At 36.7% G+C, this 15,624-nt stretch overlaps 1 protein-coding gene across 1 annotated transcript; it reads right to left on the reverse strand.

The window, feature by feature from the left end:
• Nucleotides 1-2,438: 2,438 nt before the first annotated feature.
• BET1 (Bet1 golgi vesicular membrane trafficking protein) lies at nucleotides 2,439-13,273 on the reverse strand. Its single transcript, XM_010345441.3, has 4 exons — nucleotides 13,098-13,273; nucleotides 8,086-8,210; nucleotides 5,552-5,608; nucleotides 2,439-3,662 (listed from the first exon to the last, which is right to left on the reverse strand). Exons 1-4 carry the CDS (start codon nucleotides 13,114-13,116, stop codon nucleotides 3,507-3,509), a joined length of 357 nt encoding a protein of 118 aa, XP_010343743.1. The 5' UTR covers nucleotides 13,117-13,273; the 3' UTR covers nucleotides 2,439-3,506.
• Between the last annotated feature and the right edge of the window lie 2,351 nt (nucleotides 13,274-15,624).

The raw sequence follows: 15,624 nt of genomic DNA on the forward strand, positions 1-15,624 counted from the left end.
ATAGATGCCAATATATATACAAAGAGAGCAAAGCTGTATGAAAGAAACAGAAGGATCCCGCTCTCCTGCTTGAACATTTAACTGAAGGAAAAAGCATGGAGAAAGCCAGAGTAACAATAACCACGTGCCTTTGTCATATATAATTTTTCTTTTTTTTTTTTTGAGACGGAGTGTCGCTCTTGTTACCCAGGCTGGAGTGCAATGGCGTGATCTCGGCTCACCACAACCTCTGCCTCCTGGGTTCAAGCAATTCTCCTGCTTCAGCCTCCTGAGTAGCTGGGATTACAGGCGTGCGCCACCATGCCCAGCTAATTTTTTTTTTTTTTTTTTGTATTTTTAGTAGAGACGGGGTTTCACCATGTTGACCAGAATGGTCTCGATCTCTTGACCTCGTGATCCACCCGCCTTGGCCTCCCAAAGTGCTGGGATTACAGGCATGAGCCACCGCGCCCGGCCTGTCATATATCATTTTTATACAGAATTTCAACTACCAGAAGCTGGAAGGCCAATAAATTAGGAAGAATTTATCCATACAAGTTGAGAAAAAGTTAACATATGCAAAATGTGTAAATAATCTGTCTATTGCCTTTGAAAAGTATCCTCAAATTAATTCACCAGTTAATTTCATGTCACCTGAGGTTTCTCTATTAAAATTTAAGTAAGAGATTCTCATTTGGGAAACAAATAACTTCTAAATCTTCCAAAGAACATTCATAAACATAACCAGGGTGTGCTGAATTTAGCTTGTACCAACTTATGAGAGCCAATTGTGCATGTATGTTCACAACTCTTGTGTTCCAGTGCTGTCACAATAGTGCTGGGAGTCAAGCGTGGTGGGAGATTTTACACCACAGAAGTAAAAAATTATTATTTCGAAGTTAATAATTTAATCATCCCTACCAGCCTGAATGTATTTTTATATCTTTATACAGTTCTTACTCCTGTTTTACAAATAGAGTAACTGAGATGGAGAAGTCATCAGCCCAAAGTCATAATGTGAATGATGGAGCCAGGATTTATGCTGAGGCAGTGTACCTTCATAGCCTTTGGTCTTAGCCATGATACTAGTCTGCTTCTCAGTAAATATTCAGTCAGTTTATTCACCAGTATGGACTGATGACATTATTTACTGACTGCATAAACCCAAATTATCAAGCACTTTTTCAACATTCTCTCAAAGATGTAAATTCAGTATGTCTAACTTGAAATTTGGGAGCATTAAAAAATTAGGAAAACTATTTTATAGAACCAGAGCTTTTCATGGAGACAAGTGCTAGGGTTCTCTGCTCCAGAATTCTGATGCTTAAAATGTTGCATATTTGTTATAAATGGAAAAAGAGGGTGCTGGCAGAAAGATCTCTGTGGTTGGTTAGGGACATGCCAGGGTGTCCAGAGGAGTTCCCTGCCTGCCAGGAATCTCAGCAGACACAGTGATGTGAAGGGACAAGACAAAATGCCAGGAAGAGACCTAATTTACATAGTTCTTAGAAATAAAATCATAAGAAATGTTGAACCATGCAGTGATGAGAATTACTTTTATATCACCCAAAACCCCTTTTCCTGAAATCTCTATCTGCTTGATGATACTGTCCAAATTTAAAGTTTTTAAATATTTTACAAAGCACTTTCATAAAATGGCCAAACAATCCTGAAATCCATCCTTTTCTTGCCATCGCTGGTCTTCCTAAGGCTCTGATATCCTCTACTTCCATTGCCGATTCTCCTGTTTTCATCTTTAAAGCTTTTTCTTTGGCCTCTGCTCTTCCCGTTTTTCACAACTTGAATGATTAACAATGATTTCTGAGTCTCCCCTGAGCTCTGGTGTCACATACTTGGTAAAGTACAGTTAAAAACTTCTTGAATTAATGAGTCACTCTCCAATTGCCTGATGAAAATACGTACTTGGAGGTATTTCATTACCCCGAAGCCTGAAAACAACCTATTGTCTTGTCCTTAAAATAACTACCTTTTCTGAGAATTTCTGTTAATGATACTGAGAACCAACATTTATCGAGGGACTATCACATGCCAGGCACTTTATCTACTTCTCATAACTATCCTATGAAATAGATGATGTCATGAAAAAACCAAAGACAAAAGCACTGAGCAAGTGAAGGAATAAAGATGTGAACCCGGGTCATCTAACTCAAACCAGTGCCTCTCCCACACCTCAGGCTTACCTGTTTAAGTCACTAAACCACATACAGTTCCAGTGGTTTTAACCTGTCAGAGGCCCGAATATTGACAAATGCAGCCAGAAAAAAACATGACCCGAAATGACAGGTTATTAGGGATGAACAAAAAGAATTAGAACTCAGTAAAATCAAAGAAAATACAGTCATAACCAAAAATACAAAGAAGGAGATTTTTGAAATAGCAGTCAAGATTTGCTTCTTTGTTTGAGGCAAGTTCCATCAATACAAATATTAACTTTGCTTGACTTGGGTTGGAATCTGAGTTTTCAGGCCCACATCTCAGATTCTATTAAGAATGTAAAAGAGACAAATAAAGAAGCAACACAGTCGACTAATATATTTTATTTAAAAATTTATTTTTGGAGCCTATAAATGGATAAATTCCAAAATAGTAATACAGAGTATTTAACAATATTTTAATATTTTTTACTCAACATACTGCCTTTGTGTTTTTCTTTCCATAAACAAATACACTGGATTAAAACAACAGTACTCTTATCTTCAAGTTCAATGCCTGAGTTTCTTGCATACTATTTCCATTTAGAGTTCAGTAATTACTTAACTTCACATTATTCTGTCACAAATGATAATCAAATGTCCTGCCTCATAGTTAAAATCATAAAACTATTATAAGCCAAGTCAAAAGAATTTATAAAGTTAATATGAAACAATAACTATACTGATATACATTTACAATGGGCCCTATCAGAAATATGCAAAAATAACAAGCTTTATTTAAAGAATGAGGTCTCTGGGTAGAAAGGAATGAGGGGTCATTATCATAAAAAATTATTAGAAAGATTGTAGGTAAAAAGAAATCAGCCTACAATTTTAACTGAGAAAAGGAGGAGAATGGAGTATATTATTATGGTTGATGCAGTTAGGAAAATTCAATTAGCATTCTACCACGAACTGGTTGACTAATTCAAGAGCTCAGAGTAGATCCTCCAGGCATTCTGTTAACTCTCCCACTAAGTTTCCTTAAGTGGGGCATAAACCTGCATTTATAACAAAATATTATAATGCTATTTAATCCTACTGTTGGCGAAGAATAGAAAAAGAAACTGGAAATTAGTGGAGTCATATCATCTCACTACCCCTGAAAATAGGGGCTAAAATGAGTCATTAAGGAACAGTATTCAAAGAGCACTGTATTAACTAATGCGATTTATAAAATAAGCAAACTTCAGCAATTTTCAATGGAAAATGCCATAGTATTTGAAAACTAGGAATGTTTTGATGCTGATTTTTATCAAAGTGGTACTCTAAGCCATTAAGTTGGAACAAATTCCAAATTCACAATTACTTGCATCACCTTAGTTTAATAATCCAATAAATGACAAAAAAGACAAATAAGGAAAACAGCATCATATAACACAGTAGCCTTGTTTGGCTCCCTCTGGATAAAATCTTCAGTTTGCCCATAGTTTTACCTAGAAATCCAGTTGTGGAATCAAACTGTGAATCCTATCAGAGATAAAAGCAAATAAAATATAACAGTTAGATTCTAATAGTCTACATATGCACATCCAAGTAATTGAATAACTGTTATCATAGTACATTTATAACGACAGTTTTGTGTTTAATCAATTCAGAAGCCTGTTTTATCAACAGTTTTATCAACTATCTTGGGTAGTCAGCCTGACTACTCCATGCAAAATACAGTCATTCTTTCAATGAATAAAAAGCTCTTTCATTATCCAAAAACACTTCTTTCAGCCCCACAGAATAATTAAAAAACTCAAAACTATTTAGATGTTATTCCAATTATGTGGATAAAAAAACGATTAACAATAAAAGTAATTACTTTGTGCATTATCACACAGATTTTTTTCCCCACTTTGGTTGTGCCATTGCTCTCCGTGGTCAAATGGTTGATTTCTACCCAAGTAGAGGATTTCATCCAAAACGTAATATGGTTAGCAGTTAAATGTACCTTTACTTTTTTTTTTTTTGAGATGGAGTCTTGCTATATTGCCCAGGCTAGAGTACAGTGGTGTGATCTTGGCTCACTGCAACCTCCACCTCCCAAGTTCAAGTGATTTTCCTGCCTCAGCCTCCCGAGCAGCTGGGACTATAGGCACATGCCACCACATCTGGCAAATTTTTTTGTATTTTCAGTAGAGATGGGGTTTCACCATGTTGGCCAGGCTGGTCTTGAACTACTGACCTCAGGTGATCCACCCACCTTGTCCTCCCAACTTGCTGGGATTACAGGCATAAGCCACCACGCCCAAACTTGGACCTTTACTTTTAATATCCTTTTGTTTAGACAGCTGACTTTGAAGTAAAGTGGAGTCTATTAAAAGTTAAGAAAATAACATACAGAGGTAGTAAAATGTGATAAGGACTATAAATATGGATGGGGAAAAACTACCATATTAAAACATAGCTAGAAAATCCTAACAATGAGAGAGGGCTAGATATGGACTAGAAATGTTACACATAATTTCATAGAAATTTTAATATCCTGAGGTGTAAAGGCCCTGACATAATAATATCCTTTGTATAGTTCAGTGTCTGTGTGGCTCATACACTTTACATCTATGGCTCTTCACCATGATTATGCATCAGAATCACCTGAGATGCTTTATTCAAAATATTTATGTCTAGATACCTCCCCACAAAATTCTAAATCAGTATATTTAAAGACAGAATCAGGCATTTATATTTTTAAAAAGGTCCCCAGCTAATTATAGTGCACAGCTTAGTAAGAATACTGCTTTTGATGCCAAATTCATTTTTGAATAGTACAATTTTAAAAGCACATGGAACCAGAGAAAGTTCAGAGAAGCTTAACATTCAAGATAAATGTTAACAAATGGAAGGAGACGCTAACAGGAGAAGGTGTATGTTGTTAGAGATAAAAGGCTCCAGGCTGTTCAAATCTATAAGCACTTTTTTCAGAAGTGATCCTTAGGAAACTGAGCAAAAGAGTACACATTTCCATTAAGTGAACAACATTTGGCTGGTTGAATATAAAGTGCTTTTTGATTGCTTGATTAATAAATTACTAGTAGTCTCTACTACTGAGATTTCTAAGACGACTCAAAATAGTCATCTGTCTTGAGTCTTTAACAATCTTTCTAAATTAAATTAAATTAAATTAAATTAAATCTACTTAAAGATATACTGGCTTCTACTTATTCCTCCCACTTACATGTGTGAGACAAGATGAAAAATGAAAAAGTATGGCAAAAATAAACCCCATAGTTATTCCAAACACATTAGATACAAATAGATGGGAATCAAGGACTTAGGATCTCTGTATCTATTTCAAAATGAATAAAAGTTGAAATTATATTATTTGAGAATATTAGATCAAATTTCTTAAAGTTAAAATCACAACCACTTACCATCTCGGCTAATAATTTGTTCTGGTTTTTAACTTCATGGCCTATTTCAATGGAAAGCTATAAAGAAGAAAGTATACACACAATTACTCACATAAAAGTATTCAAGTGTTAGAAAGTAAAAATAATGTCATTCTAAGCATACACATTTTCTGAAATGAAATGGTCTTCTAAACACATAAACTCTCTTCTTCTGACACTTTTTTCCAACAAGATTAATAAAAAATAAATTTGGAACTTCTACTCCTCCTAATTAAGGACATTTTCTCTTTCCTCTTTATTATAATTTCAAATTAATATTCAAGTCCATCTTTTAATTTGGTATATACTACTTCTCTCTGATTCTCTTACACTTGCATGCTTTCGTATCTTTATTATATTCCCACAAAAGCATTTATCTGTATATTTCCTCCTTATATTTATTTTTTTTAACTTTTATTTTAGATTTGGAGGTACATGTGAAGGTTTGTTATATAAGTAAACTCATGTCACGTGGATTTGTTGTACAGATTATTTCATCATCCATGAATTAAGCCTAGTACCCAACCTTCTTACATTTTAAAAGATCGACAAGTACCCATATAACCAACTCAAATCTAGACAAAAGTATTCAGTATTTTCCTAATGAAATGTTGCATTACTTTACATACGTCTAAATTGATTATTTCCCTAGATTTTAAAGGTCTTTACTTGAAAATAGGATAATAAATTGAAAAAAAAAATACATATTAGTGTCTTGAAGCTCTGCAGAAGAGAGCCATAGCTTATAAAAAAACAATACTATAGGTGATTATAACAGCTATTGAAACCAAAACCTATCTAATACTTTATAGGACAAATTCATCAAAGGCTTTACTTCCAAGATACTTGAATAAATAGAATCATTTACTGCAAATCTTGGTAAGCCATTGTAAATATTGTTCTTCATCTGTGTGAAAGCATATGAGATAATATTGATATAAAACCATACTAGAATTCTATAGATCAGAACATGAGCTTTCGTCCCAGATTTAACAACTCAGAGATAATAAAGTAACTATAAAGCCCACATTACCCAGCTTCTTTCTACCACTCTCATTCATGCCAGAGAAAAAACTTCCAGGACATCACAACTTTCTTCTAACAAGTAATCTAAATTATCTACATTGGAGAGTTTTTAAAAGGCATTTAATTCTTAAGTCCTTCCCAGTGTTGTATTTTTAAAATTAACATTATACAGTATTACTTAGTTCATAAATCAGCTCCTTTCGGTTTAATATGACTTTGAAAACAATCCTGTTTCAAAATCTAACAGTCTCCAGACAGAATATAATTCGATTTTTCAAAGACTATAATGAAATATCAAGTTTTAGCAACATGGGCTTCTACTGAATGCTTTATAAGTGAACATCATGTTTATTATAATGCAGTATCAATCACATATATTAAAATCATCTTTGTGTAATTCCTCTGTTCAACATAAATTTACTTAATACCACTGATAAGGAATTATGCTAGGTACTACACTGACTATAAAGTAAGCACAATAGAAAACCTGCATTCTGATAAATTCCTTTTGCATACAAATAATGCCAATGCAAATCACTATGAATAAGTGCTACAGAAATGGCACAAATGGTTTTATGTTCATAAGAAGAAAAGTCACTTTTGGATGTGGTAATCAGGTAAAAGTTTGGAGGGAGGGGGTGCAATGAGGAGTGGACGATCTAGATAAGCAGCACTTCAATTGATTTAAGAAGGAAGTGGACGCCTAAGGCAAAGGGATAGTGTGACATGGGGTGGGAAAGTGACAGCATACACAGGACACAAAGCATACTTTAATTTGTCTAGCAGAAAGCACAAACACATTCTGGAAGTGTGAGAGACAAGATCAAAAGCTAAGATCAATTTTTGAAGGATCTGTCTGATTTAATCAAGCATGAATTGTGGAAGGACACTGAAGACTTCTGGGAGTGCAGGGTGCAGTTTTTAAGAAATATTCTAAATGAGGACTGTGGCAATGATTATGTAGCTCAGATAATGTGCAAAAAACCAGGAAGAGATAGTTTAAGAGGTTCTTCCAATAATTCAACTAAGAAAACCAGGGGATAGTATTAGAAATAGAAAGGCAAAGATGGAAACATTAAAAAGACATTGTGAGACTCAGTGACTGAAATGAAGTACTAAGGTCGAAATAAGAAAGATCAAGATTTATAGCTTAGAAGACTGCATTAAAAAGAGTGAAAGAGCTACTTGGGGGTGGAAGATGGACAGCTCTGTTTGAGACATTACAGCAGACAGCGTACGGTATATAAAACACAGCTGAAAATTTTTTTCAAGTATTAAAAAAAACCCTGTCTTTTGATGTGCCACATTTTCTAACTTACTCAAAGCACAGTCTAAATTTTGAATGTACTTTGACCTCACAAAACTACAGTGTCTAAGTAAATGAATTCCTTAGGATGAGGTTCAATAGGAATATATAGTTTATAACTATGTAATACATATGTATAGAAATATATTATTTAAAACACATATAATATTTGTTATATACTTACAGATTTTATAGCAGTTACTTTGCTTCTCAGACTTTCAGTGAGTTTCTCATTTTCTTCTTCACAGGCACTATACCCACTATTAGCATAGCCATAGTTCCCATAGTTGCCAGGAGGTACTCCTTCACCTGCAAGGATCAGAGTCACAAAGGTAGTTGTAGAGAAGCCACTTTTGAAACATTGATAGTTAGGAAAGAACTGAAAAAGACCCCTGGAGGGCATTGCAGACCACATATCTCTAATATTCATATTCCAAATGAACTTTAAAAATAAATAACAAAACAGAGATCAGACCAATTCTTACCATTACCCTCCATTAACCAAAGAATATTCAGTTCAGTTCATTTTGATACACATTCATGGATTGCTTATTGATTGCCCAGAAGATAGAAAAATAGGTACTAATACACAAGGATATTCAGGATACATTCCCTCCTCAATAGAAACATGTATTTTAATAAAAGTTCTAAAAGCAGTTACATCACCTACCCACTGAAGACACATGGCTATGAAGAGGAAGGGAAAAAGTGGTTAATACAGCAGGAGGGGAGCTTATAGCAGTGAGGGTCCTTTACTAGCATCTCTTTCTTTTAAATAGACAGCGAGACAGGGAAGAGACAAAGCAGGGAAGGGGCAAACTGAAGCTCTAGGAAAGAGAGAGAATAACTTATGCAGAATGTTAGCTGAGAGTCAAAAGGGAGATTCATTTATTCTTCAACATATATTTGAAGAATTACCATGTATCAGATTCATCATTCTTTCTAGGTGCTACTATATGGAACTCTAAGGTACAAGAATGCTCACCACCCTGCCTAATATAGTAATTGATAGTCATTGGGCTATCAAACAACAGATGGAGTGAGCCTTAGACAGTGAATACACACATAAATATGCTGGCTAATTCAAAGGAAACGGCATAGTTCAGGGTGTTAGTTAACTACACTTTTTTTAAAAAACATAATTGTTGCCATCAATTTTCTCAGTAAAGGAAGAAAACAGGCTATCTGCTGAAGAATGGGTGATCACTCGGAATATACAGTAAGGGAAATGATGGAGAAAAGTGACTGGGACCACAAAGGATTACAAAAGATAAAACAAACTTGTTTGAGGCAATATACTATAGTGGCTTCAACCCTCCCAGGTGTGTGATTTTTTTTCTACAGATGTGTGCCCTAAGTAAGTCCAGCAGAAGCTGGATAGTTGGACTAATGTAGAGTTGCAAGTTTACAGTATTGGGGTTGCAGAAAAACAGAGCCCTAAGAGATTGAGATTGTTTGCCAAAAGAGGGGTTGAAGATTTGGATTGTGGGGATTAGATGGGACAGATATTGAAGTATAGCAGTGGCTTGAGAATGTGGGGAAAGGGATGATATCAAAACTAGAGGTCGCAGAGCCAGCTGGCATGCTCACATCTATAATCCCAGCTACTCGGGAAGCTGAGCCAGGCAGGATCACCTGAGGCCAGGAATTTGAGACCAGTCTGGGTAACACAGGTCTCCATAAGCTCAAAGAGCAGACGTAGCAGCAGTGACGGAAGGTAACAGCACTGATCACTGAAGGACAGTCAAGGTGTGAATAGGAAGTTCTTTCAAGGCACGATACAAATTTCATTTTCCCTATGAAGCAAAACTCTCACTGATTTCTTACAGCTCTAATTGTACGTAACATTAATATTGTGCTCTGTACAGTACTATAAGGGCAGAGACTAAGTATGACTCATCACTGTATGTTCCCCCATAAACATACAAATACATACACACTGTAAGGCACATTTGATGAACATATGATGTGAACTAATTAATGAAAAGAATCTGAGTTCATTGTTATTGAACTTTGAATGTGCATATCTTTGTCGAGAATGGAATCATATGCTTCTCTGAGGGCAGACAGTATCTCATGCTCCTATATCCTCCCTGTACCTACTAAGTACTTTATATGCAGCAGATACCTAGGCAATATTCAGCACCACAAAAACCACAACAAAATATTAAAGAAGTATTTTCCAAACAGAAGAGAGTTGTACTATTTAAATTTTCCTGCTGACACACTATCCATGAAGTGCTCCACGTGTGTTATTATAAAAGAACTTAAGGAGTGGGCATACTTTTCCCCTCAGTCAATTAAAATCACCATTTAAAACTGCATTCTCATTCTATTAATCAATAATACTCTGTGCAAACTCTAATTTAATAAGGACCAAGATACTTAAAGAAAGAATAATGTCTTCTTATTTTGTGTGGCTGAGGTTCTAAGTATATAACGTAACATTTACGCAGTAAGTACTGACTGGTTGAATTCAATCATTTGACAACTTCACCAAGAAATTCATTCTAAATTAATAACTATTTTTTCTTTCCTTTGTTTAGTTGCTTTTGCCTATCTTAATTTTAGAGTGCTTCCATGCTGTTCTATTTATTCAAAGGGAAATTCTTGTTTATTTTCCAAAAATATGTCAATGCACATTTCTCCTATTAAAGAGTTGATCTTCTCTCAAAATATGAGCCACCCCAAATACAATGGACAAAAAAACAAAAACAAATAAAATGTTGGAACTGCTATTCTGAACAGAACCACTTATCTTCTGGTGGTGTACTGCTATGAAAAGTTGTAAAAAAGCTAGTGAGCACTGAAGATCATACTCAGCCTTTGTTAATTTAGACAAATGATACTTCTTTTGGATAGGTTCTATCAGTAAGCTAACAGAACCACGTAGAGACGCATATGTGGTGTGACAGCTTCTGCCTATGGGTATCTAACAGATTCACTAGAATCCCAAATTTAAATTTTCAGGTCAATATACACTGATACTTAAAAACATGAAAAGAAGTCCAGGCGCAGTAGCTCATGTCTGTAAACCCTGCACTTTTGGGAGGCCAAGGTGGGTGGACCACCAGAGGTCAGAAGTTTGAGACCAGCCTGACCAACATGGCGAAACCCCGTCTCTACTAAAAAATACAAAAATTAGTCAGGTATGGTGGTGCACACCTGTAATCCCAAGTATTCGAGAGGCTGAGGCAGGAGAATTTCTTGAACCTGGGAGGTGGAGGTTGCAGTGAGCTGAGATTGCACCACTGCACTCCAGCCTGGGCAACAGAGCGAGACTCTGTCTCAAAAAGAAGAAAGAAAGAAAAGAAAAAAAAGAAAGTAAAAAAGGAAGGAAGGAAGGTAGGGAGAGAGGGAGGGAAAAGAAAAGAAAAAAATGTGTAAAAAAAGCCTTTGTCACTTCATATCCATATAAATTATAGCAATAGCAGTTACCTAAGTAATCACCTCTCCTCTCAATCACAGGAGAGCGCTTAAAAAAAAAAAAAAAAGGAGTATGGGGTAGTGGGCCCTAAATTAGTGAGATTCTAATTTTACTGGCTGAGCTGAGGTCCAGGCAACAATTTTTAAACTTTCCGGGGTTGAGAACCATTTCTCAAGTCATTTTCCTGCAATTTAACACGGCATACTACAGCAGAAAAATACTCAAAAGGGCCTAGAGGCCTACTGATGAAATCCAAACTCTTTGGCCATGAAATCCAGACTCTTCAGCCTCACATGCAAAGATCTCCACAGTGTGATCCCGCATCCCCTGAGCTACGGGTGACCCGAACCACATCTTCAAACAAACTGGCTTAGTCATAATCCCTTACATTTTTGAGTTCCCATTTGGAACTCACTTCCCCCACTCTCCATTATTCAAGGTCTACTTCAAATTCCTATGTCTCCACAAAATACACAAGGATCTTCTCCACAAAGTATACTGTGATCTATATCTGAAGTCTCTGAGACCATTACTTATGTGCAGAACTTATCTGGTATTTGAATGTATAGCGACTACTTTGTACTATAATTTATCTTTGCACATATTCCTACTCCCCACCTAGACTGGAAGCTTTGGGGAGCACAAACAGGGCAACAAACAACTGTATACCTAGAGCTTACTCAGGCACACAATAAATCCTTTTTTGTCATTAATGATGATGAACAAGAAAAACATTTAGGCATATAAAACTAAACTTGCTCAAAATTATTTTTTTTCTCTTCAATGATCCAAGTATTCATAAAAACTTCATTTAAAAAACTTTCTCATACTACAATTTATTAATCAATAACAAGTCTATAGTTATTGGCAACTTTCATTGACTTTAAATATCTGACACTTTTTGGAATCCTTTTTTTCAATCTTATAATGACTGAGATAGGTAACATTCTGTTTTTTCAAATGTTTCATTTATTTTTTGAAGTATACTGCACTCTAATTTAGCAGTCTTTTTTTTTTTTTTTTTTTAAATAGTGTCCTAAGAGAAACCTTCACAACCAGAAAATGCTGCTCTATTAGCTGTCTCTTACTATAGAGGACCATTAAAATTCCTTGTGCCTAACTTATTCTTGCTGGTGAGCCAGCTTCCTAAACCCCAAGGTCAAGATCAAATGTTAAGTAACCAAACCATACTACATTCTACTGCCTTAACCGTGGCACAAGGTTTAGATAAGAAATCGCCTTTGACCTAGATGTTACAGTTTCAGGACCTTTAACAGTAATGACACGTACATTTACCTTTGTAACTCACTGTTACCAGACTAACGACCATTATCAGTGTGCTTTGCGTGCAATTACCCACTCTTAAAATTCCACTTCTGAAGAAACTTAAGATCCAGGGCCAGTAGAGAAACAGAAACTGGAGTCGGGCTTTGGAAAACATAGCAGTGTCCATAACCAAGCTCAGTCAATAACACTAAAACACTCGACCACTGAGATGTCACCTGTACACACCCACCCCAGTCCAATGCTTTCTCTAGCCTACCATCCGAACTTGAATCTGACTCAAACTTAAGGAAACTCCTAGGATCTGGGACAAATGGTGTGTTTCCACTCGACAAGGCCCAAAAGATCCCCTCTAAAGAGCCTGCTTTTTGGACCAAATGCCAAGAACAAAAGACAGGTTCGATTTGCTCCCGCGCCCCCGCGCTCCCGCGCCCAGCATTGTCGGTTCTAGGGCCCCGAACTTCGAACCTCGGCCCTCTTCTTACCCAGGCCTGCACGCCTCATCCTGCCAGAGGAGAGAGGAAAAAGGCGGGCGCGTGGGATTAGGTGGGTAGGAAAGAGCTAGGGGTGACCCGAACCACGTCTTCAGTACCAGAACCTCCCCGTACACCAACTTCTTCCAGCAAAGCGCCACGACAGCTGTAGACTCTAAACACCGCGCCGGCTGATGGCGTCACTAGGGCGCTCATTGGAGCCCTGGGAAGAAGCTTGAATGGCATTCTGGGAAATGTAGTTCACTGACGCATAGCGTGTTGCAGGGGGCGTGGTGTGAACCCGGTTCCAGGGGCTGACTGGGCTTCCGAAAAAGGGGGCGGCTTCGGATGCGGCTCTTTGGGTTTCTTATTCCACATCCCCCCTGCTTGTCTCGCGGCCCTCCGGGTCGCTGCTTTCAGTTTATTGACCACCAAGTTTAACCTAACAGATCTGCTTCTCCGGGCCCACAAGAGGTGGATTGGGGTATCTTTCCTGATTCAGCCTTGTACTTCCTCCTACCTCCAGAGATAGTGCAGTGAAAGTTAGAGAAAACTTTGTTCGGGTTTCTCAGTTTACAAACAAGTAATCCGACATCCACAAAAGTAACAGATTTTGTACCTCACCAGCAAAGGAGAGAAAACCAGCTTCCTTGAAGTGAGACTCCTGCTCAGATGGGAGCAGCCCAAGAAAGGCGTGGGGTGTCATCGGAGACACTGAATAGTTCCCTGTTACTGTTACTGCATCTGTTGTACTTGAGGAACCAAGACTTTTAGTTGTTATAGGGACCAAAGGACCCCTAAATTCCCTTCCACTTAACTTATTTTGTTTTTTAACTTACACAAGGGTTATTGAAATACTGCTTACTTTACACAAGGCATTGCGCCAGTTTAGGGGTTTAAAAGCTTGTTGGCGAATGAAGATGTTGCTGGTATCAGGGTTAATGCTAGAAGTTCATTTTGTCTCACAGGATTATTTATCATGAGAATACGATAATCATGGTTTTCGGAGAAAGAAAAATCTGATACACAGTAGGTAATCAAAATCCACTGGGTGTCTGCAATTTTGTTGCTGCTGCCGTATGTATGGGAGTGGAATCGTCTCCACTCCACAAATATGTGATCTCTGATCATTTCGTGTTTCCTCGTAGTTTCCCAAGGCATTATTAATCTTGACCATAATAGTGGCACAAGTCTCTGCGTTGCTTTTGTATAAAACACATGAAAACTACTTTTAATGAGAGTTATTAACCTGAGAAGGAAGATTTATTCAATAACGTTTCGATAGAAAAAAAATCTTCATTAAAATTAAACCTCCATATTCTAAAAGCAATGGAAATAAATGAGGATAAAATCAGGGACAATTACAAAAAAAGATGGAGATTCAGTAAGAGATGATAGCTAGATATCCCTTTACAACTTTAAATCTGTGCCAGTCCTTTGTTTGATTTAAAACAATGCATGTTTTATAATTAAACATGTTTAAAAATTGTCCTAATGAAGGCTTGCTGATAGAAAATGTAGAAATTGTCATTTTTTAAAATCTGTTAATATTTACAAAAACTAATCATTTGAATTACTAAAATATATTCTTTCTTTACATAGTAGTAAGACATAAGAACGAAATGTAGTTAAAAGCAAAAAATATATATAATGTACTAAGAATATAACTGAAGTAAGGCAAAGCTAGTTCGTATTGAGCTTGTTACCTAAAAAAAATCCAAATTATTGTTTTTAGCTACCATTGCCAGTATCAAATTAGAGATAATGTCTTGAAAAAAATGCACTCAAAAGCTGAGGCAGGAAAGATGAATTTAATGTGCAGAAAAAGAATTATTAAATGTGACCATAGTTGACATTAGCGATCAGAGGGAATCATTTTCACTTTTCTCATTGTGCCTTTTTCCTTTTTAAATTAAAACCCCTTGGCCGGGCGCGGTGGCTCAAGCCTGTAATCCCAGCACTTTGGGAGGCCGAGGCGGGTGGATCATGAGGTCGAGAGATCGAGACCATCCCGGTCAACATAGTGAAACCCCGTCTCTACTAAAAATACAAAAAAAAAAAAAAATTAGCTGGGCATGGTGGCGCGTGCCTGTAATCCCAGATACTCAGGAGGCTGAGGCGGGAGAATTGCCCGAACCCAGGAGGCGGAGGTTGCGGTGAGCCGAGATCGCGCCATTGCACTCCAGCCTGGGTAACAAGAGCGAAACTCCATCTCAAAAAAAAAAAAAAAAAAAAAAAAAAAATAATCCCTAATGCTTCTTAGTGATTGAAAGCAAATAAAGTTCTTAGAGATGAATAGCATTTCGAAGCTCTTCTCTATTCTCATAGGATAATCTCACAGGAAACATCTAATGTTCCCAGGTCTCTAGGAGATAAAGGACTAAAAATTATTTAAAATGATATTAAGTATTCCTTCTAGTAATTACAAAAGCAAGAATATAAACAGGAAAAGTCTGAATCGAGGTGCTCAACTAGAACTTTTCTTTCTCCTGTCTGCCTCCTGCCCATTTGTCCTACCTCTTCCTGACCAAATTTCAGG

This window comes from Saimiri boliviensis, chromosome 10 (assembly GCF_048565385.1).
Source record: "Saimiri boliviensis isolate mSaiBol1 chromosome 10, mSaiBol1.pri, whole genome shotgun sequence".
NCBI lineage: Eukaryota > Metazoa > Chordata > Mammalia > Primates > Cebidae > Saimiri > Saimiri boliviensis.